We start from the raw sequence: 23,930 nt of genomic DNA, 5'->3' as shown, positions 1-23,930 counted from the left end.
GGCCTACCAAATATGCCAAATACCAGTAACAATGATGGGTCTCATTCTCCTAAAGAGCCGTGAATATAATCTCAGGGCTAGGATGAAAGAGACGTTACTGGGGCCTGCTCGAGGCAATCGACGATTAACAGGATGATGAAATGAAATGAAAAAAATGTCTAAACTTGCTGTCAGCTGAACCAGATAAAACTGAGGGAGCTGTCAACTAGAAACTACCTGTGAGTCTTTTTCATGTTTGTATGACTCTGCTACTCCTTGTGAACAGTCTTTAAAATAGGGGTTAAAAAAACTACTTACAATTTTATTTCCATAGTAACATAATTTATGAAAAGAAGCACTTTAAAGTCTCTAGTTTTTGAGAGAGAAGAGGAGAATCACAGTCTCAGAATTCTACTAGCAATAACACTTGACTCCACTTTGCTTTAAAACTCAGCTCCCTCAAACTTCTTCAGAGAAGAAACTTCCTCAGAGAAAAAATTCAAATGGCCAAAAGGCATATGAAAAAATGCTCTACATCACTGATCATCAGGTAGATGCAAATCAAAACAACAATGAAATATCATTTCACACCAAAGAGACTGACACAAATCCAAATGAACAAGAACAACCAGTGCTGACAAGGAAGCGAGGAGAAAGGGGCCCTCATTCATAACTGGTGGGAATGCCAATTGGTCCAGCCTTTTTGGAAGACAATATGGATATTCCTCAAAAAACTAGAAATTGAGCTCCCATTTGATCCCGCAATACCACTTCTGAGAATACACCCTGAGGTCCAAAAACAGACAACAGAAACACCATCTGCACTTCTATGTTCATTGCAGCATTATTCACAATAGCCAGAATCTGGAAACAACCTAAGTGTCCAAGAACAGACTAATGGATAAAGAAACTATGGTATACCTACACATTGGAGTACTACACAGCTGTTGGGGAAAATGAGGTCATGAAATTTGCCTATAAATGGATGGACTTAGAGAATATCATGTAGAGTGAAATGAGTCAGAAGGAGCGGAACAGATATAGAATGAATGCATTTATTTGTGGGATATATATATATATATATATATATATATATATATATATATATATATATAACCTCGGAGAGCCCGGCAAGCTACCGAGAGTATTCCATATGCCAGACACAGTAACAACAAAGTCTCCAATGGAGACGTTACTGGGCCCGCTCGAGCAAATCGACGATCAACGGGAGGGCCTTTACTTTTACTTTACTTATATATAACAGTGTGAAACTAATATCCAATGCCAAGGAAAATGGGCCAGGACTGTCAATGATTGGGAATTACCACAAAGGTGTGGGGGAATGGATGACAGTTAAGGTAGAGGAGGGATGATTATGACAATACTAGTTGGAAATGATCACTCTGGACAAGAACTGAGTGTTAAAAGTAGGCAAAGGGATATACATGATAACTTTTCAGCGTCTGTATCGCAAACCATAAATGCCTAAAATGAAAGAAAGAAAGAGAAAGAGAGTAAGAGAAGAGAGGTGCCTGTCATAGAGGCAGGCAGAAGTTGGGGGTGACTTGAAGGGATAGGAGGGAAACTGGGGATGCTGGTGCTGGGAAATTACACTGGTGGAGGGATGGGTATTGGTACACTGTATGACTGAAACACAATTTTGAACAGCTTTGTAATGCTCTATCACATGCTGATTCAACAAAAAATTAAAAAGTTAAAAAAAACACCCTCAATTTTGCTTTCTGAGTTTGTGGCAATGGGTTTGAAATGGTGGAGAAATTCTGGCTTAAGCTACTGATGAAGGGCTCTTGTGGACAGTGAGCAGTATGTTGGCTGATGTGGTCATAAAATCTTGGCTTCCCTTTTTACTTGCTGCCCACTTATATATTTAGTGTGAAGTCTTTAGCTTTGGGAGGACAGTTTATGTTCTTCATTTGTCTGCATCAACTTTCTTTAACAAAACCCAAAGCACAAAATAGCTTTCTCAGATGTTGAGCTTCACCAATCTTTCAACTGCACATATGAACAGAGTTTAAATTTAAACATTTCTTTTCTAACACTATTGAAAATTTCTAACACTATTTTTTGGTAAAACTCTATGCCAAATATATCATGTAAAAATAACTGGAGGAACGCTATCTTTCATATACTATTTCACACATGCATTAAACACTGCTGTGTGGGTAGGTACACACAGATGCACCAATCAGTAGACATATAGGATTACCTGTGTGTGAATAGATGTACCACAAGGCCCCTGTAAGGAGGGCTCCAATCACAAATGCTGCAAATGCGATACCCATCACAGTCAGGGTGTCCAGGCCATGGAAAATTGCTAGGAGGAGAGGAAACAAAGAATACACAGTAAGCATCCTGTATTGCAAGTTTATATTTGCTTTATAATCCTGCCAGAAAGTACAAGCAATGACTGGTTAAATCTGAGGACGAAATAAAAATTCTGGACCAGAAATCTCAAAGGATTGGACCACATGCTTAGCATACAGGAGCCCTGAAGTTGATCTCTGGCACTACATGGTCCCTTGAGTTCTACCAGGAGTGACCTCCAAGTGCTGTGCTGAGAATAGCTCTTGAAGACCACAGGTTCTGGACCAAAATCAAAAATAAAATTAAAAAAGAGAAAGAAATCAAGGTCCCAACAAAATACATTGTATTTATAACATACTGTTTTGTTTTTCTGAAAAGGTAAAGGAGACTAATGATGTTTTAAGACTTCTTCAGTTTGCAGTCCATCTTGAGCAACAAACTTAATTCAGAAGTTAAGATGCTCAGGAAAGTAAATTTCCAACATCAAATCTGATACATTGTTATTTATCAAATACTATTGACAATACACAAAACTCATATCTGAATCCTTTATAAAAATATTTTTTATGAACATTCAAAAGAATGAGGAAAGGAAATAAGAATGAAAAACATAAAATAAGGATAAACTTTTCCAGTGCATTAGAGTACTTTACTGGTCTCATATTAAATCCCTGATCTTAACAATTATGTATTGTGTCGTTTAAAACAATCCACTTAAAAAAAAAACAACACCACTTTTCCAACTTTGATATATGAGGTGAAAGGAACTATTTCTCAATTTTCAGTGGGGTGGGGAGTGATGTCAATTTCATGGTTGGTAAAACATAAATAGAACAATTGTTTCTCCATTTGGCAAATATTTTTATATTTGAGATTAATTCCAGGCCACAGAAATAAAATATTTCCTTTTGTTTAAGAGACTGCCTTCTTGGGCCCAGAGAGATACTATAGTGGGGAGATTGCCTTGCACATGATTTACCTGGGCTCCATCCCATCATTCTGCAGCAGATGGCAACTTTCTTACAAGCTGCCCATTCCCCAATCCCAAATATACCATCCCTTAGTCTACAGATTTTCTTTAATGTCTACAACTAACATCTTTAGTACAATTCTCTGTACAGGTAAACACAATTGATGAATATAAAGCAAACAACTTCTACAGCTGTGTCTTAATGCTACTGTCAGATCACAACAGGTAATGAATTTGTATCTCTAAAAAGAGTAAGTTACTATCTTCACGTTAAGACCAGAGGCATCAATGAATCACCAAATTCAATATTTGTATTTATTGTTTGTTTAGGGGTCATATTTGGTGGTGCTCTGGGCTTATGATTGGCTCTGAGATTAAGGATCACTCTTGGCACTGCTTAAGGGACCATGTAGTGCCAGGAGTGGAACCACAGTTAGCCACATGAAAAAGTGCCTTAACTCCTGTACTATCTCTCCAGCCCCAAACAAATTCATATTTTTAAAGGAAGAAAGGAAGGTTAAAAAAGAATAAAAGAACAAAGAATAAAAAAGAGAGGAAAAATATAGTATGAGAACAGGGAGTAAAAATAAGAACAGAAGTCTCCTTACCAAAACTCAACAGTTTGGCAAACATTGTATAACCAACTCATTCCTAGTAAAGCCCAGGAGGCTTTATTTTGAAATAATTGCACAAAGACTTACGTGGAGGATCTGGATTCTGTTTCTCAAAGCTTGGATTTTTATCTGAAACAAAGACATAAAATCACATGCATTTCACAAAGAAATCAAGATTTAATCAAAGGCTCATCACAATCTCTATTGTATGTTAAAAAGGTAAAGGCCCTCCCGTTGATCGTCGATTTGCTCCAGCGGGCCCAGTAACTTCTCCATTGGAGACTTTGTTGTTACTGTGTCTGGCATATCGAATACTCTCGGTAGCTTGCCGGGCTCTCCGAGAGGGGCGGAGGAATCGAACTCGGGTCGGCCATGTTGGCCGCTTGTAAGGCGAACGCCCTACCCGCTGTGCTATCGCTCCAGCCCTTGTGCTGTCAGCCCTTGTGCATTAATATTGTATGTTAATACTTCATAAAAGTTCTGTTCAATGATCCTTTTTAGCAATCAAAGTTATAACATTGATTATTCGAGATTTTAAGCAAGTACATTGTCAACTAATTGTATAGATGCCAACTTGCAGAAACCTTGAAGGTAAACGGCCACCTTACGGAACTGGATCCTAATCATTTATGTATGCATGAATATACCATTACATTTATTATTACTAAGCACCGTCCTCCCGTTGTTCATCGATTTGCTTGTGCGGGCCCAGTAACATCTCCATCGTGAGACTTGTTACTGTGTCTGGCATATCGAATACGTCACGGGGAGCTTGCCAGGCTCTGCCCTGCGGGCGAGATACTCTCGGTAGCTTGCCGGGCTCTCTGAGAGGGGCGGAGGAATCGAACTCAGGTCGGCCATGTTGGCCGCTTGTAAGGCAGATGCCCTACCGCTGTGCTACTGCTCCAGCATTTATTAACATGAAGATACCATTACATTTATTAACAAAAGGATTAATATCTTTACCATGTTTTCCAATGCACTTATATCATTATTCTTTCAAAAATTCTTTAAATTTCATGTAGGTAGTTTGGTAAAACTAAAGTTATACTCCTATCCTTCATGTTTTGTCCTAGACCGTGGCTCCTCTTAATCACTCACCTACCGCATACCGCATTACAGAGACTTTCTGCTTTTATTGTCACTGCTGCCCCTACCCCAAATATTTCCTCTGTCACATATGCTCCCAGAGTAAATATTCCAGAACCCATTCATGGTTAGGTATTTATTACCCTACTTAAACTTCTTGATATCTGCCCTTCAGTGTGTTGGGGGGGGGGGGGGTAGGGGACGGGTGGGGGGAATACCCACATTTTTTTGCAGGATACACAAACTTTTGCCTCCTTCCTCTAACCATTCATCCCAGACTATTTTCCTAAATGAAATCCTTATCTCATGCTGGGCTCCTTAGTTACTGACATTTTCCAAATACTCCACACTACTCCCAGCTGAAATCCCTCCCCCCGAAGCCATTCTGTTGGCATCTTCACTAACTCTCCTTCCTGTTGCCCCATCTTACCGCTGCATTCTCCCGCTGCAACCCATTCTATCCCTTTTCAGTTACATACATGCCACATCTCACTGTCATTCTCTTCTTTTGCCTAGCGGGGGAAGTCTAGTTCTTATTCATCTGTGCATCCTTGGGATTCAGTTTGGCAAGAAGAGGCCCACCAGACAGACTTTGTGAAGGATGATTTGATGTTCTGTGATGTACTTTTTGAAAATGGAGGGAATGGGGGAAACCTGGAATAAGAATATGTGAACATCTATATCGCTATCATGCTTTTGGGTTCATAAAGCACTATGGAGGCTCAAAGAAGTCTGTGGGAAGCTGAAAAAGAGTTCTTATCACTATTTTACAAATGAGTATCCTGAGACTCTGATATGTGATTAAACTCCTGGACACAGATGGAAACATTCAGGGTAGGGGTTGAAACAGAATTTCAGATTCTGCTAACTAGGTTAAGTGATGGGTGTTACTCTGTCTTTAGCTGGGGAAGCATTAGAGAATTACTTATGTACAGCTATTCATTATCCACAACAGTGAGAACAGCACAGATGAGGGGGAAACGCCCCGTGATTCTTCATTTATATTTTTGGTATGGTCTATGACCTAAGTGTAAATTGCAAACTTTTCAAGAATAAAAAAGGTTAAAATATTTTTGAAATGTGAAAAGTTTATGAAATCAAATTTACCTATTGACAAATAAGCTTTGTTTGTTGATTCTTGGTGTTTTGGGGGTCACATTGGTATTCAGGGCTTACTTCTGGCTCTATACTTAGAAATCACTCCTGGCAGGGCTCAGGGGCCCACATATGGTGCTAGGGATCGAACAAGGTCAGCCACATGTGAGGCAAATGTCCAGGGTGGGCTTCATGAGGCACCAGGAAGAATGAGTAGTTGAGGCCTGGACTCCATAAACAAGAAGTCAACAACATTCACTACTCAGCCTTTCACTGAAAAGAAGTGTTGAATCCCAGCACAGACTGGGCCTTTGAGAATGTACAGGAGGTAAGCTTTTCTTGTCATCTTCATTTTTACTCAGTTCAGGACCTTTATCCAAACTGTGTTGCAATCCATAGCAAAAGAAAAAGAACTGGTGGTGGAAAAAACATCCCAAACAAGGAGCTATTGAGTTACATGTTTATGAAAAGAAAAGTCTACCTGGATTTTCAGATAACCATCTTGACTAGGCGGTTGTACATGCTAAGAACATGTGGGAGCATGGTCCAGCTTGGGGAAGGCACACCAGCAGATAAATCAAAGCAATTCTAACTAAAGAGTGTCCCTGGGCTTATGAACAGGGTGGCCTTGGCAGGAGAACAGATGCAAAAGTTATACTTAAATAAAATTACTAAGGAAATGAAAATAATTGTGTGTTTTTCAGAAAATCTAATTCCAAATGCAGAACACACACCACCAATAAAATCCACACAAGAGACTGTTTCCTGGGAGTTGAATCCTATTAGCCTTATTGGCAGCCATGAAATAACAACAGAGATGCCTTAAATGTGTATATGCGTATAGTGTTTTACAACTCTGCAAAAAGCCTTCACTTACATTTTCTCACTTTCAACTCTCAATACTCCTATGAAGTAGGGGGTCTCCTGACAAGGAAAAGTGGTTGAGATATTGTCCAAAGGCATTTATGGGTCTTGATAGTGTGCTTTATTCAAGAACACACAAATGCTTCTGGAAGATTTCCATCCTATCAACCACCCATGGCTAAACTTTCCACGAGGTTTTAAAAAAATGACTCTCCCCTGAGGAGGCCTCACATGTGAGAATTTGGAACTTAGAGCAACCCTATGTGATGGATGGCACTGTTTATAAAATCTGCATGGACTTATGTTATGATCTAATCCTCTTCCCCGATCCCAGGAGGAGGCCCTCGCAGAGCTAAACAGAACCAGTTGTTGCTTATTCCCCTGAGCTGAAGTGCCTCCCTGATTTCTATGCATAAACAATAATAAGCACAAGCTGCAGGACTGAGGTTAAAGGATATTATCCTCCAACTTCTTGGTTCCCAAATCCCCCAATAACCTCTGTGTATAACTAAAATAGTTTGATCTCCACTGGAACCCTATAATCGAGTTGGCACATAAAAAGGAAGAGTGGACAGAATGTTATTTCCTTTTGGTTTAAGGGGAAGATTGTAAGAAAGGAATCTGAGCTATGGCTAAAAAGAGCATCTGAACAATAAAGATTCATTGCAGGAAGAAACAAACTGTAATCAGCATTCTGAATTAAATATTTTTATATACTCTGAGCAAATTTTGGTCTCCCTCTAGAACCAAAACTTCCCTCCTCAGATGGTGAGGCATGGTTTACATAACTGAGAGATTTCTGGGGTTATGCATGAGTAACTGACCACAGCTCCTTGCTTCCAGCTTTCATTTCAGTCCTTCACAAGGTAGGACTCAGCATAATACCAAGGCAGCATTGCATCTAACTAATATCTACACTGACAGAGAAGGAAGCTTGAGATAACCAAGGAAGACTCTGTGCAGGTCTCATTAAGAATAGTCTGGGGGACCAGAAATAAAGCTCAATAGGCTGAGAACATGCTGTGCCCTCGAGAGGCCTGGGCTGGATCACCCAAGGACTGCCATGAGCAACTCTTAAACACAGAATCAGAAGTAGGCCCTAAGAACAAGCAGGTTTGGCCCCCAAACTGTCACTGTCACTCCCGATGTTTGTTGATTTGATCGAGCGGGCCAAATAACATTGTGAGACTTGTTGTTACTGTGTTTGACATATCAAATACGTCACGGGTAGCTTGCCAAGCTTTGCCATACGGGCGAGATACTCTCGGTTGCTTGCCGGACTCTCCGAGAGGGGCGGAGGAATCAAAGGTGGAGGAATTGAACTCGGGTTGGCCAGGTCGGCCCCGTGCAAGGCAAGTACCCGACCCATTGTGCTATTGCTCCAGTCCCCAAACAAATTTTTAAAAAGTGGAGAGTTTTAAACTTACTCACTGTAAATTTTTCTTTATATTCTTTCAATATTTACGGATTTCATTGCTATTGTCTGGAGAGTTCTCTTCATCCTTCTACAATGTCAAAGGATAATCTGGGGATGATTTTTGTCCTCTCCCACTCCTTAGACATTTAGTTTTGGAGAGAGTTTGAGTTGTCACAACAAAAACAGTAAGTGTGTATGTATGTGTGTGTGTGTGTGTGTGTGTGTGTGTGTGGTGTGTGTGTATGGGGGAGATGGCATGTAGCTTACCATCCTCCAATTATACAGACAGCCTTCTATAACTAAGAGCTATCTTGTCCAAAATGTCAGCCATGTCAAGGATATGGGACTCTGTACAAGACTTTAAAGGCTTCAGAGGCAGACCAGTGGGCCAGGGAGCTTGCTCAGAGACTGGAGTACATTTTGTGCGTGCAGAGGCTCCTTTTAATTGCTGGCAACTTCAGTCCCTTGAGCACTGCTGGGAGTGATTCACTAGCACCCAGCCAAGTGCAGCCTCTGAGCCTTCTGGGGTATGGCCTCCAAACAAAAAAGACAGGATAATTAGTAACATATGTAGTAGGTATATGCTTGATTAACTCAATACAATTTTTTACATATTAAATACTCATGAACATCATATCTATCTTATTATTGTGAGTTTCCCCATTGACCCAATATTCATTTAGCTTTCAAAGGGGCTTTCCTAACTTATCCACCCCTCAATTTCCCACGGGAGATCTCTGATGGATCTTGGCTTTGAGATGTATACTAGACTATCTGTGGGTGAGATGAAAAATCTGGGTTTCCTTCAAAGCTATCCAGCAGGAGACGGAAGTGATGGCAAAAGTGGCCATAAACTGGTAATTGTTAAAACCAGGTGGAGGGGTCTTGGGAGTTCATTCTACTGTTTGCTCTATATTTTTGGTATATTTTTAAATTTTCCCCCAAAAAAAGTTTTTAAGTATGAAGGAAATAGATTTTAAAAAGATTCCTATGCTCCCCTCTTTCTTCATGTAAGAGATGAAATGAAGCATCTTGGCCTCCCAATTAAGCATTTCTTCCATCTTTCCCCTCAGCTGCCCCATTTCTATCTCAGCCAGAGGACAAACCCTGGCTGGTATTTTAAAAGTATTTTTGTTCTGGAAAAATCAAATATGTTCCAAAAACTAACACCTCTCTTGCATTAACTTCCAACCAACACTCACAACTTTCCTTTCCACTTCCCTCTCTTCCCCTTAAAAAACCTTGTTTGGCTGAGAAGTTAAGAGGAAGGAAAGGAAATGAACGTTTACTGAACTGCTGTGATATGCCAGGTGCTTTCCTGAGCACATATGTACGTTTTTCAAAATTATGTGGTGGATAGAGAGAAAGAAAACCAAGTTTTTAAAAATAGTTTTAACTTTAATTATATACTATCTATGAATCATGGCAGATCTGGAAGCAACATTTATTTTTTGTACCCAATTGAGGGGGTATGTGCCCCAAGTTTCAGAGACATGACTACTCTTCTCTTTCCCCATTAAAAAAATCCTCATCATTAATGTGGGTAACTATATATATTATGTAAGCCCAAGTATTCTCAAATGCCATAAAAAGAAGTCACAGCATCCAAAGCAAACAACCCTGACATGCTTATATCAAAATATTTCAGAAAATATGGTAGGATGGCACCACCTCAACTATTTAATTGCTTTGCAGTAAACCATAATATGCATAGCTATTCATATTTTCTGGGGTTTTTTGTGAGTCAATAGACCAAATTCACAGAACTTCTCTCAAACACTTTACATGTTTCCCAGCATCTTAACCCTTTGGGGGCACAGATTTCCTGCCCCCTCTCCCCCCATTTTTACTTACCCTTCAGAAATTAAAATATTTGGGTTTTAACTAGAATGCCAATGTGACATATGACCTGAACAGGGGAGGGGGGTGTGAAGAGAGAGATGCCTAAGTGTCTTGTCATTTTTATTTAAACCTGGAATCCATGGGAATTAAGAGTTTGGGTAGCCACCATAATGTAAGGTACACAGATACTGAATCACAATGCGGTAACCTGAAATTTATGGAAGGTCATAAACCAATTATTACCTCAATAAAAATCTATTAAGGACCTGGGAGCTATCCCAAGTGGCACAGCATACATTCCTAGCAAACGTGATGTCTTGATTTTGATTCCCAGCTCCCAAGGCCTGGCAGCACCAGGAGGTACAGCCTTGGTGGTCCTTGAATCCCACTGAGCCTGAACATTGACCTTGTGAGGCTTACCCACCTGTCTGTGCAGTGCTGGGAGTGGCCCACAAGCATCCCAGTAGGAACAGCACAGAAACTCAGAGCACCTGTCTAATGTATACAGTCAACAATTCAAATCCCTGGTGTCCCACATGCATCACACATGATCCAGGCAGCTCTGCTCTCTGAAATCTCTGGTATCACAAGTAATTTTCAGTTGTACCACAGTCAAATATGTGTGAACTCATAAATGGAGGGGGGTGGGTAATTGGTGAGCACTGCAATTATAAAAATATGTGTGAACACCAGGGCAGTGTGACCTAAGGCACGGGCCTCCAGCACCCCCCAATGAGTACTGCAATCATAACTGGGTATACCTGAAATTTATGTTTCTGGGTATCTCAACTAAGAGTACTTGCCCCGCTACCTTAGCTAACAGCGGTGGTGAGCACTGTAGCAGAGTGTGTGAGCGTCAAAACCTGCTGAGCCTCTCCTAGTAAGCAGCACAGCTAACACAGTGTGCAAGCCAACTATTCAAGACCGTAACCATAGTAACACATCAACAACAACAAAGGGAGGAAGGGCACGGAACTAGAAAAAAGAAATCATTGAAAAAAAACCAGTAATCAAATTCGACCTAGGATAAGACACAGGGCTTCGAAGTCAAGGCTATGAGCTCTGAGCGCCTGGACTGGAAGCCCAGAGTCACCACTTGTATATGGAATGTATATGGCCAAGTTACTGAACCTCACTCTATATCCGCTTTACAGACGGCTCTGAGGATAAATACGTTCGGATTAGTCAGCTCAGAACCTCAACTAAGTAAAATGTTCAATAAATGATAGATAACCGACAAGGTTTCCATTTTCGCCATCACCATCACCTATCACTGCAAGTTAAAATAGTGAGAGAATATTACCCTTACACTGATTCCCTCAGAACTAAAAGATCAGATGTGGCAAAGATGTGTGGTGAAAACTAAGGGATAGTTCATTAAGACAGTGACCCAGGGGGGCTGGAGTGATAGCACAGCAGGTAGGGCATTTGCCTTGCATTTAGCCAACCCGGGTTCGATTCCCAGTATCCCATATAGTTCCCCAAGCACTGCCAGGAGTAATTCTTGAGTGGGTGAGCTAGGAGTAAACCCTGTGCATTACTGGTTGTGACCCAAGAAGCAAAAAAAAAAAAAAAAAAAAAAACCCCACAAAAAAAACCTAAAACAAACAAACAAACAAACAAAGAACCAAAAAAGTGACCCAGAGGAGGGACTCAGAATTATTCCTTCAGCCTTCACGACTTCTCCCTGAGCACAGGCAGGAGAAATAGCATCTGAAATATGCCTGTGACGAAGAGAGTTCTAGGAGGCAGTGAGGGAGATCACCACAGCCTTTATCTGTTTCTCAGAAAACAGAAGGGCTGAGAAGATGAACCAAAGGATCTTGGAGAGCTGGACTGAGTCTTCAAAAAGCTCCGATATAAGTAAAGTCACACATACCATTAATCTTCCCAATGGGTAAAAGTTAATCCCAACAAGAGATCTGCCCGCTTCTATATCTTACTATATATAGCAAAGTACAAAGCAGTCTGCCAGTAAGAACCTTGGTGATCCTGTTATTATTCACATAACCCACTGCAATGAGGCAAGAACCACATTCCCTTTTTAGATGGCTATTCCATTTCAAGGAGAGGCAGAAGGAAAGCAGAGATCCACTGGCTGGCAAGGCGGAGGAGAAAGGGTGTTAAAGGAAAATAAACATGAGAGGTGAAAGCAGACTCTCATTAGTCTATGCCACTCAGTGGGAAGTTAGGAAGTAGATGTGCACACAGCCCAGGAACCCAGCCTAAGGGCGAACCTCCTCAATTTGTTTAACAAACCTAAGCAATAAACTTTCTTCACCACATGGTTCCCCACTAAAATCTAGTCTCAATTAGCAAATCTCAAGCAATTGCTTTGATACTTGGTAAACGTTTCCTCTTGAACTTTTATGTAAGAAAACAGTGGATTTTTAAGATAATTATATCAAGTTTAAATAAAAGCAATTTCCTAATTTACAAGAGGAATTACTTAGAAATATACCAGGGGACTTAAAAGAATGAATGAATGAATTACTGGAAGTTATACTGCTGCAATATTAATGCCTGATTATTGTCTGGCATAGGAAAAAGCAAGCGGCTGCCTTCAATTACCAGTAGAATTACCTCTCAAAATAGGTAGAAGTAGCAGATGGAGTGCGAGGTAGCTAGTACTATTGTTAAACCACTTCCACAGTACAAAACAGAGCCAGCCTGCCCAATTGTGATGTACTTTGCAACACGATCCATTCATTCTTACTTCTTTCTCCTGGTCCCAGTAAACAAAGAACTCTACTTAGGCAATTCCATTTATAGAAAGAGTGTGGTTGTTGTAACTATGTCAAACAGCTGAAAGCTAACCAGTAAAAGTAAAACAAAAGTATTGCTGGGATTAAAAAAAAATTGCTGGGGAATGAATAAAATAAAATCTAAATATCTATCACATCAACGTAAAGATGGCTGGGAAATAAATTTTTTGTTGTGGTTGTTTCTACAATCCATATTGCAAAGTGTTGCAGCTAAAAGAACTCTCTTCAAAGTCACCCACTTCTTTTGGAACAAAGAAAATGCAACCCAAGGGCACAAATCCCAGTGTATCACCACTGAGAACAGTGCTCTCGGCCCTTTGCCAGCAACCTTCCCACACCATCTTCTTGCCTTTTGGAAGTGAGCAAGCTTCCAGAAAGGGTGCAAATGCCAATATCAAATAGGAAGACAGTCACTCACCAAGTAGGAAACAGGATAGCAATGGCCTGTTTTGCTAGTTATGTTGGACACAGAAACCCCCTACTGCCTAGTTCCATCAAATGTAATCATTCTCAGTTCAGAAATGCGTTTGGTTGCACCCTTGGTCTAGCAGGTCCCCAGAAAGTGTCTCCCCAAACCCCTCTCCACACAACACCCTCCACTGAAGTCAGGCCACCTTTGCATCAGGCTCCTCTAGGCTCTGGGTGTGGAAGGCACTAAGTCACTGGCCCTAAACAACCTCAGGCTTGGAATCCACTTACAGGTTCTCAGTCATCCCATTAGCTTGATGGCCCTTAGGCAGCAAAGTCACTAGACAGTCAGAGGCTGTTTCCAGACAGTGACAACTGCAATTGCCCAGAGAGCCCATACAACATTTGGTTTCAGTCCCTCAGATGGTGACAGCTGCTGAGTGTGTTCGAAGCTGTTGATGCCCTGGGAGCTCATGCCTATAGTCCAAGCAGCAATGCTCACAGTCCACAGGGTCACATATTTGCTCTAATAACTCCCGGAGCCCATCTTTGCCTCTACATGTGTTTGAGGGCTTGGTCTATGCCATGTCTGGCTCTGCCCTCCCTTGTACTCAGGCCACACCTTGCAGGGAACACACTTCCTTTGCCCCTTCCTCTGCTTCCCAAAGTTACAGTTGCTCACTATTCCCCCCTGTGTAGAAAGAGTGATTGCTGGCTTCAAGCAATAATCCTGATGGTGTGAAATTCTGAAAAGTGAAATATGAAAAATGCATTAGGAAGGCCTTCTTCCTATGTGATACCCAAGACATGTGATTTTTCACATCATATCTGCCCCAGAGGCATCTGAGACCTTCAAGGAGCACTAAAACCTGATGATCAAGGAAAGAAAGGCTGAGGGCTGAATGCAGGTTCAGAAAGCTTGGAGGAAACACACTCAAGGAAGCACATTCAAATTCAAGAGAGTGTGACACGGTGACTTGACATTAATCAGATACTTATAGAGGAAATCATTTGCAAATGTGTTATAATTTAGCCCAGAGGCAACTAAATGAAGGACTCCTCCCCCAAAGGAAACCTTTTCTACAGTTCTTAATGAGCCCTTAATTTTATCTTTGGAATGGAGCCTGTCCTTGGGCTGACACCTTTGGAGCTTTGTTAAGGAGTCTCATCTCTGGCTGCCTCTTTAGGGTACACACCTTTAATGTGATCCACTTCATGGTGGATCACAGCAAGGGGCTTGGTGAATGTCTTCTTGTTCTGCATCATGGCCCATATCATGGAGGCATCCAGCGCAGTGCAGGCTTCATCCGGAGGCACGCACTGCAGAGACAGCAAAGCACAGATTCCAGGGTCATGCACAGCTGTCCTGCACCTCCCCTCTCCCCCACCAGACAGTTCCCAGCTGTTTACCCCAGAAAAACCGGATTTGGGTGTTTTTCAAAGAAGCACAAAAAATCTGTAAGATAGCATGGCAGGCTCTGCCTTCCCCCAGCTGCACTTAAGGAACACAACCATCACTGGACAGTTTAGGAATACTGTCTCCCCCACCCCTCACCCCACCATCTGCCCACAAAACAACTAGAGATTTCAGTGCTATTTAATCTGAAAAACAAACAAAAAATCCTATATGATGAATGTGGGCCCTCCCCAAGCAGGCACCCACCCCCACAAATGGTTCCTGTTTGTGATATGTGATTGAGGGAAACTTTATGGACAGCATTAGGAAGGTGAGGGGATTTCCACACTCCGAAATAACTTTGTCCTTAAAAATAATTTGGGTTCCAATATGATATGAAAAAAGAAACATGAGGAGCTGGAGTGATAGCACAGCGGATAGGGTGTTTGCCTTGCACTCGGTCAACCCGGGTTTGATTCCCAGCATCCCATATGGTCCCCCGAGCACCGCCAGGAGTAATTCCTGAGTGCAGATCCAGGAGTAACCCCTGTGCATCACTGGTTGTGACCCAAAAGAGAAAAAAAAACCCAAACAACAACAACAAAAAAAAATGAGATTAAAAAAAAATTTAAAAACCACAAATGACCAAAGTCATCAGAACTGAAGATTCTGTCTAAAGCTCATATGAGGTGGGAATGTCCTTGGGACACTGGTGGAGGAAGCAGGTTTTTTGGAGTAGGCATGGTATAAATGATGTAGCCACAAAAAGTATAATTAACAGAAGTCTGCTCCTTCAATAAAAATGCTTAAAATATAGCACAGTGGGTAGGGCGTTCGCCTTACAAGCGGCCAACATGGCCGACCCGAGTTCGATTCCTCTGCCCCTCTCGGAGAGCCCGGCAAGCTACCGAGAGTATTCGATATGCCAGACACAGTAACAACAAAGTCTCCAATGGAGACGTTACTGGGCCCCGCTCGAGCAAAATATAATAATTTTGGTTCCTTATCTTGTTGGTCAGTAGGTGAAAGACATATAAATCACAACCATTCTCTTTTGTTGGAAGGAAAAAAACAGCAACCTGGAAACATTTGAAAAGTACCTGCTTCTAGCTCTTTCAATCACAAAAGATCAAAACTTCAAAGAGTTTTGGCTTTGTCCTGGCTGCCCTTTGCTTAGATAAGAAAACAACTTCTTCCCTTAGTCCCTGCCCCACCAAAGGGGAAAAGCAAAAACATTTACAATTTCCTTCCAGTAGAGGGGAAACAATAGTTTTTCTGTGGCAAGGCATCATCGCTGAATAGATTTGCATTTTAGGAACAGCCTTCTTAACTTTCCTACTAGCGGAGTCTGAGTTTCTGTGTCTAACTCACTGTCTTACCCTGGCCAGGCAAAGCATTTAACTCTCTGGCCTCAGTTTCATTAGATATTTCAGACAGTCAGAGATAGTTTCAAGCATCTTTGAGACTTCTAACTAGAAAATTCTTTTATGTACCTATTATCATAGAAATATGTCACTGGAAATAGGGAAATGCTAATGATAGGGGAATAATAGTAATAGATGCTGTTTAATAACCGCTAGGCTTTCAACTATCTCATTTACTCCTCAACCCAGGAGGGGGCCAGGAACTATTATTTCAATCTAATAGATGAAGAAATGCTGAATCTGAGATGTCCAGTCACGCTTAAAGTAAGCAGGAGCTCCTCCTTCTCTGTCCCCAAGCTCTTTCCATTTTCTGTTGTTCTGGTATAAAAAATGACTTTAGGTTTAGAGTCACATTCCATGTCACCCACCCCCTTGGGGCTGGAGTGATAGCACAGCGGGTAGGGCATTTGCCTTGCATGTGGCCAACCTGGGTTCGATTCCCAGCATCCCATATGGTCCCCCGAGTACCACTAGGAGTAATATCTGAGTGCATAAACCAGGAGTAACCCTGTGCATTGCTGGGTGTGACCCAAAAGGCAAAAACAACAACAAAAAAACATGTTACCTCACCCCCCACCCCCCCCCCCCACAGGGAGTTAAGAATTCACCTTAGAATGTTCTGGAAGGAAACATCGAGATTAATTTGAACAGATTAACACATATAAAGTTGTGCTGCTCTAAACTCAGAGAAAGGTAAGGGGCAAGTCTCCTCTCTGAGATCCTTCACTCCTACAAATTATCCTCTGCAGGAAGCACTTAGGTCCCACTCCAAGCATTAGCTTTCCCAGGGTTCACTGTCACAGTCCACTGAAAACCACAGGTAGATGAATGCTCACAGGCTAAGGCAACTAAAAGCCCAAAGAACACAATCTAAAATAACTATATATGTATAGTATGTATACACACACATATACACTATATATACTAAAAACATTCCAGTGATTCAGAACAGATTTGTATACTCATGTTATAAATTTTCTTTGGTGTTATCAGAGAAATAAGTGTCCGTGGGAAGGTAACAGTGGAAAGGATTTGATCATCCATCCTCCATCTGTGTTCTCCCACCTCTACACCTCTCTTACAACCTACACAATGAAAGAATTACATGTTTACAACACACTGCCAATGATACAGCATGGTTATTAGAACTTTAGGTAGTAATATGTGGTAACAAAAGGATTAGAAGTCAGTTTACATCAGAAGATATTAACAGAAAAAAATGCACTTTGAAATGAAACGTAATAATGGCAAATCTGAACCAAACCATGACAGAATATAGTGCACCACTCCAGTCAATGAGGTACTATGTTAACCCTGAACAATCCCAGACAGTAAGATCAAAGGGTTCTTATATTTGCTGTGACTACACGGTGTACTGGTTTAGTAAGGGGAGTGACATGAGACAAACATGATGAATCAATATGAAACTGAGAAAAATTAAAATATCTGTGGCTTCCCTTAGAAGTTCTCCTGAGACAACTTAACCTTATAATTCACACGAAGAAGGTCAAAAAAACAATTGCAATACAAGTCTCAGCGGGATCTGGAAAAATTAATCCTCACACTGAACTTGTCCTTTCAGTTCTCTGTACATTTGGCACCACAAACTTTCTGAATAGCAAAGATAAAGTCAGCCCTATCCCTCAGTGGAAAACAGTCTTGACTTATCTTCTGTAAGATACAACTAAGTAGCATGCATGGAAAAAATAATCACACTATCAGAATTTATTCCCTCACTCCATAGAACTCTACAGTTCCCTGCTAACACGGACTTTATTACTTAAATTGGGCTGTCCCAAACCCCAAAACTTCAACCTGCAGTAATTTGTCTCTCCGGTAGGTCACCCCCCACATCCCCACCCCACCCCGAAACATGTCAGAATCATGGTGCAAATGATTTAAGCCCACCAACCTTTGGCAACTTCTGGGGGTCCTTTTCCTTCTTGGTACACAACGTGAGCTCACACTGCAGGAAGAGCAGTGAGGTGTTGAAGATGGGCTTAAACACAAAGCTGAATCGCTTCTTATCCACCTCGGCTTGTGAAATAGGAAAGTGCACTCTCTTGGGATTATAGAATTTCACGGATTCATCCTTAGGACAAATGTTCTCAATGATAGTATAATCTGACATCCTATCAGGATTGGAATATGGAGAGATAAAGCATGTCTGGATGGCAAATCCTAGTTCTTGATCGGCCTTGGTCACAGACACCTACAAAAAGAACAGAAAGACCAATTCAGAAACAAGTTAGCATCTCCCAGGCTCAGTGAGTTAGCTTGGACCCAAAAGAAACATGCCAAGATGACACTTCTGATGAGAAATGCTGCTTCATTTTCAGTAATACTTATACAGTCTTTCTAATTACAAAAGCAGCATAGTCACCTTGAAGAAAGAGACCGTTTTCCATTTAAACTTGATATGGATGGTGACAGTAGCTTATTTAGTTCAAATGCCAGCCTGGAAAATTCCAATACAGATGAATAAGTCTTTTCAACCTCCTGTAAGTCTCTGGGAGAGAAAAAGCATACCATGCACCTAAAGTAGATTTTCCAAAATAAATAAAATGCCAAGAGGCAAGGTCCCCAATATAATAGTGCATCACATGCAAGGCAGGCTTTTCAAATGTTTTTTTTTATTTGGTGGGGGTCTCCTATGTAGTACTCAGAAGGCACAGGGATCCTTCCCAGCATTGCTCTACCCATCAGGCAACCCAAGGACTTTAGGTATCCTGAGTCAATGATTAATTGGGTCACCCCGGCGGTGCTCAGGAACCTCCAGGGCTGTATCTGGTGAGGCCTGGGAGACCATCTGGTCCTGAGAATCAAACCAGGGTTAGCCACATGCAAGGCACATACCTTAATCCCTGTATTGTTTTTCTGTCCCCAAGGCAAGCATTTTAATTTTTATCCCCAAAGGCTCAAAAATAAAGGCAGAGTCTAGTTCAGGTCCGAAGGACTGAACTTTTAAATTCAGTAAATTTAGAGTTAGCCTAAAATGCTGCATTAAAGCTACAGAATTGTCCAAATGTCACATCTCCTATGGGAAGGCAAAACTGGTCTCAGGGGCTAGATGTCAGGGACAGCACAATCTGGTGGCCATCAGGGACCTGGCTGAGTGTCCCAGCTGGTCACAGGTCCAAACCAGGCCCTGCCAAGTACTTTCCCTTCAATCTTTGAGCTTGAGGGTATTTTAAGGGAAATCTAATCTGGAAAGGTTTCCGACTCATTTATACTTCCCTCTTACAAAACATTTGTATGGGCAATGTCCAAACCTTGTTAAGGTTCTTTTCTTTAGACACAGGAAGTACTGTTTGACCAAGTGTAAACAGAATTTAGACCGTAATTGTCCTGAATTCAGCTAAAATCCCCAGCCTAGACTGGCCTTGGGATATAAGGATCACTGTGTGCTCTGCCTCTCCCCTCTATACCTCACTCCTTGACAAAATTTGGGATTAAAATAAACTGCAGACTCTTCAGACACTTTAAAAAGTCAGTTCTAAACCATAAACCAAGAGCCCTGGAATCCTTTCGAAAGGCATGGAGAGCACTTTCCATTCTGAGAAGCACAGGGGAATCCCCAGTATGTCGTGGGCACCACTAAGACGTCTGTGGTTTACTACAAGATATTCAAAGATGATTATGAAAATGCCACTTTGTTGTCTCTGAAAACTTAATCCCACAACTCCAGACTGATAACTTGTTCAAAATAATGCCTAGCAAATTCTGGGTAAAACCAACTTGAAATCCAGTTCTCTGACCCCAAATCTACTCTCTTTTACTATTTCACAGTAACCAAAGGGTGTATTCAACAGACCCAAGATTAATCTGGGGTGAATGCTTACTAAGACATCTAGACTACATAGAGTTTGCCATAACAGAGTTTGCCATCACAGAGTTTGCTTAATCAATGACACAGACCATTTTCAGTGAGAAAGCAAGGAGAGTTAGTTATTTAACATCAAAATGAATCCAAGGAAGCAATCACCTGAAACTGTGGTCCTGAATAGGGGTTCAGAATACTTTTTATAGGAGCTTCGCTGATCAAAGAGAAGAAGGACATAAGAATGGAGTTTTTTTTATTGGTTACTTCACCCAGTTTACCCTGCAGGAGGGGGATACTTAAAAGCGACAAGCAAGGCAAGTACCTTACCCATTGTACTAGGAATCTTTGTGTTTAGTATATTCTATTTTAAGATCCATATAGACACTAGTTTACTAATTGTTTCAGAGGCCCGGTTCACTCTTCCTGCCTAGATAACAGGTTGGTCTGTTCTAAATCATAACTTATGATTTATGACCTATTCATCTTTGCTGGGTTCCCAGAAGAGGTCACTCAGAGGATTGGTCCTTAGCTGCCTGCTTAACAACCTGTTTATGCTCTTAACTTTCTCACTGTACTCACAGAGTAGTAACTTAAAAAAATAATGCATCAGAATAAAACACTTGATAAGGAAAAAGTAACAATATTAAGAGTACATGAAGATCAAAAGCTCTAATTTTGACTCTCCCCATATAAATAGTAAAGAAGGCGAGTCGTTTGCTTTGAATCCCTTTGACTTTGGTTCAAATCCTCAGCACTACTTAATGGTCACCTGAGAACTGCCAGGGATTACACTTGAGCATAGCTCCTGAGCATGACCAGGTATGGCCCCAAATTGCTTGACGTCCCAAAATGAAATCTTTCTAAGAAATAATCTTTGGTAGTTTCGATAAAAAATTTTTGTTACACCATTTTTTTTTAAATAGTGCTTCACACTTTGCTATTCTAAAACTACATATTTTATCTTGAAAAAAAAAAAGACAAATTACATATATCCTATTGCTAAAAAGTCCCCTTCAAAATTAATTCAGAAGCTATGGCATGAAAAAAGAAATACAAACTTTTTTTTAGATTTCAAAAAAAGTATGTAATGACAAAATTTTTTTTTAGTTTTTTTTTAATTTTTATTTTTAAAATTTTTTTAATAGTGAGACATCATGAGCTACAGCAGACTTACACATTTTTGTGCTTGGGTTTCAATTATACAATGATCAAATACCCATCCCTCCACCAGTGCCCATTTCCCACTACCACGGATCCCAGTATCCCTCCCACCCCCCATCCCTCCCATCCCACCCTGCCTCTGTGGCAGGGCATTCCCTTTTGTTCTCTCTCTCTTATTGGGTATTGTGGTTTGCAAAAGAGGCAATGGGTGACAATCATGTTTAGTCTACAGTCTACTTTCAGCATGCTTCTCCCATCCTGGGAGGATCCTCCCAACACCTTTATTTGGTGCTCCCTTTTCCCCTAGTATGTGTGGTTAGCTTCCAAGCCATGGAGTAAAATTCCTGGTACTAATCTCGGCCATTCTTGGGTGTTAGTCTTCTATTCTGTTACTTTATGTTCCCCAGATGAATGCAATCTTTCTATGTCTATCCCTTTCTTTCTAAGGGTAATGACAAAATTTAAGGGATCCCCCATAGTTAGTTTGGTGGCAGAAGTATCAGTGAGCTTTTTCACTCTAAAATGAACTGGGAATGACTACCTGAAGGACTAAGGGAGGCGTGTGGACTAGGTGAATCCCAGGGAATCCCATTCTCCCCAGCTCCAGCACCATGAATCCTAAGCCTGCTTCTTCCCTAGGAGAATAAGGATACTAATTCCCACTAGATACAAGAATGAGGTTAGGTTAAAATCACATACAAATGGCAAAGTTTCCTGTTAGCCAATATATGATATTATTAGTAAAATTATTGTAGGTATTTGAGAAGCTAATTTGGATTTGGGCTGGAGCCATAGCACAGTGGTAGGGAGTTTGCCTTGCACACAACCGGCCCAGTCGAGCCGGGTTCAATTCCTCCACCCCTCTCAGAGAGCCCGGCAAGCTACTGAGAGTTTCTCGCCCACACGGCAAAGCCTGGCAAGCTACCTGTGTCATATTCAATATGCCAAACAGTAACAGCAAGTCTCACGATGGAGACATTACTAGGCCCGCTCGAGCAAATTGATGAACAACAGGAGGACCGTGACCATGACTGTGAATTTGGATTTAAAAAAAAATCGTGGGGCCAGATGTCACAGGGCCTTAGGCTCTAGGGAAGACTCAGATTCAATGCCCAAAGCTGCATGTGGTCCCCTGGGCATCACCAGAAATGATCCCTGAGCCAGGAATAAGCCCTGAACAACTCTGGGTATGGCCCAAACCAAACCCACAATAAATTTAAAAAAAATAAATACTGAAAATGACATATCTTAAAAAAAATCTTCAAGATAAATGAACCAAAAGAGAAACCATTACTGAGATAGTGAGATCAACTATCACCTAAAACCAACCAAGGACCAGGTTGCAAAACTGAAAGTATTTTGGATTAAAGGAAGAGGCTACAGCCCAGAAAAGGAGATTTTGGGGAGGTATGGATAAGAAAGGTGTTATGAAGAAGCCTGGAAATGGTTCTTCAGACAACACCAATGATTTAGTAAGTTTGACTTAACCAAAATAAAACATTTTCCATCAGCAGCAAAGTCGAACTGGGAAACCAAGATTAGACATGGCTTCTATCCTGTTTAGCAAAATATTTACAGACTCCCTCTCATATTTCAGGCAGTTTAAAACCACTTTAAAAGAGAGCAGTTTACATAACATTTCCACCATGCGCAAATTCTAAGTGTACTTGATAGCAACAGTGTACTTGGTAGTGAAAAAGAAAATATTGGTAGATGTTTGACTTGCCAATATCTTTGACTTAATTTTAATTATAATCCAAGCAGTGCTCAGGAGGACCAGTGGTCACACCAGCAATTTTCAATCAACTGAGCCACTTGCTAGTTCAGTACAAGGGCCTGAGGATGCAATGCTGCCTGACCCCTGTGGTGCCAAGGATACTCAGAGTGACACTGATGGTGTCAGGGACCCGCAGGGCTACACCTGTGATGAGGGACCACATAGTGCTGGGACTTCAACCTGAGTGTCTAGTATGCATACTAACTGCTGTACTATGCCTGTGGAATATAATTTTTTTTTGTTGTGGGGAGTCACACCTGGCAATGCACAAGGGTTACTCCTGGTTCTGCACTCAGGAATTACTCCTGGAAGTGCTCAGGGGACCATAAGGGATGCTGGGAGTCAAATCTGGGTCGGCTATGTGCAAGCAAATATCCTACAAGCTGTTCTATTACTCCAGCCCCTAAAGTTTTTAAAAGGGAAAGAAAATGCATTCCAAGTAAGCAAGGACTGGGGCACTGGGGGAGAAAACCTATCCACATGGTGGGCTACATAGGAAGACTGAGCACTCATTAGCATACTGCAGCAAAGCCATAAATTAGCCAAGCTTGGCACTTTGGAAAAAAAGTGGGTTTCAGTTGAGCAACACTGCTGAAATCCATAGTACAGGAGGGAGTTGTATGGTTTGTGCAGCCAGGAGAGCAAGAGAGCAAGGACCTCGGATTAGGCAAGCTCTCTGATTAGGGACAGCATGCAGAAAACAATATATTTTTCCTTTTGGAGAAAGAAGATTGCACCCAAAGAAAGTGAAGATGTTTTTGAACAGGGAATCAAACAAGAGGAGAGATCCAAGAAAATGTCTACAAGCCAATGGGTTCTATCCAGAATCAGAATAAATGTGGAGAGATATTTGTCTTTTCAAAATAGAAACATGAGCACCAAAGTCACTTTTAATATATGGAAGGATTCCATTTCAAGCCCTGTAAGCTTCACACTGCTCCCCCAGTGAAGCAGAAAGCTTGCAGCTTAGCACCCAAACGA

General features: G+C 41.3%; 1 protein-coding gene across 1 annotated transcript in view; it reads right to left on the bottom strand.

Moving 5' to 3' along the window:
- TGFBR3 (transforming growth factor beta receptor 3) overlaps positions 1 to 23,930 on the bottom strand; it is a 214,341-nt gene that overhangs the window by 10,057 nt on the left and 180,354 nt on the right. Inside the window, exons 13-16 of the mRNA XM_056123379.1 lie at positions 18,101 to 18,400; positions 14,565 to 14,688; positions 3,976 to 4,017; positions 2,207 to 2,314 (exon numbers count right to left, since the gene is read on the bottom strand). Coding sequence (XP_055979354.1) covers positions 2,207 to 2,314; positions 3,976 to 4,017; positions 14,565 to 14,688; positions 18,101 to 18,400 — 574 coding nt within the window. The remainder of the gene's footprint in view (positions 1 to 2,206; positions 2,315 to 3,975; positions 4,018 to 14,564; positions 14,689 to 18,100; positions 18,401 to 23,930) is intronic.

Source organism: Sorex fumeus, unplaced genomic scaffold, assembly GCF_029834395.1.
Source record: "Sorex fumeus unplaced genomic scaffold, SorFum_2.1 ptg000047l, whole genome shotgun sequence".
NCBI classification, from domain to species: domain Eukaryota; kingdom Metazoa; phylum Chordata; class Mammalia; order Eulipotyphla; family Soricidae; genus Sorex; species Sorex fumeus.
Note: the sequence above shows the minus strand (reverse complement) of the source record. Positions and strands in the feature narration are given on the sequence as shown.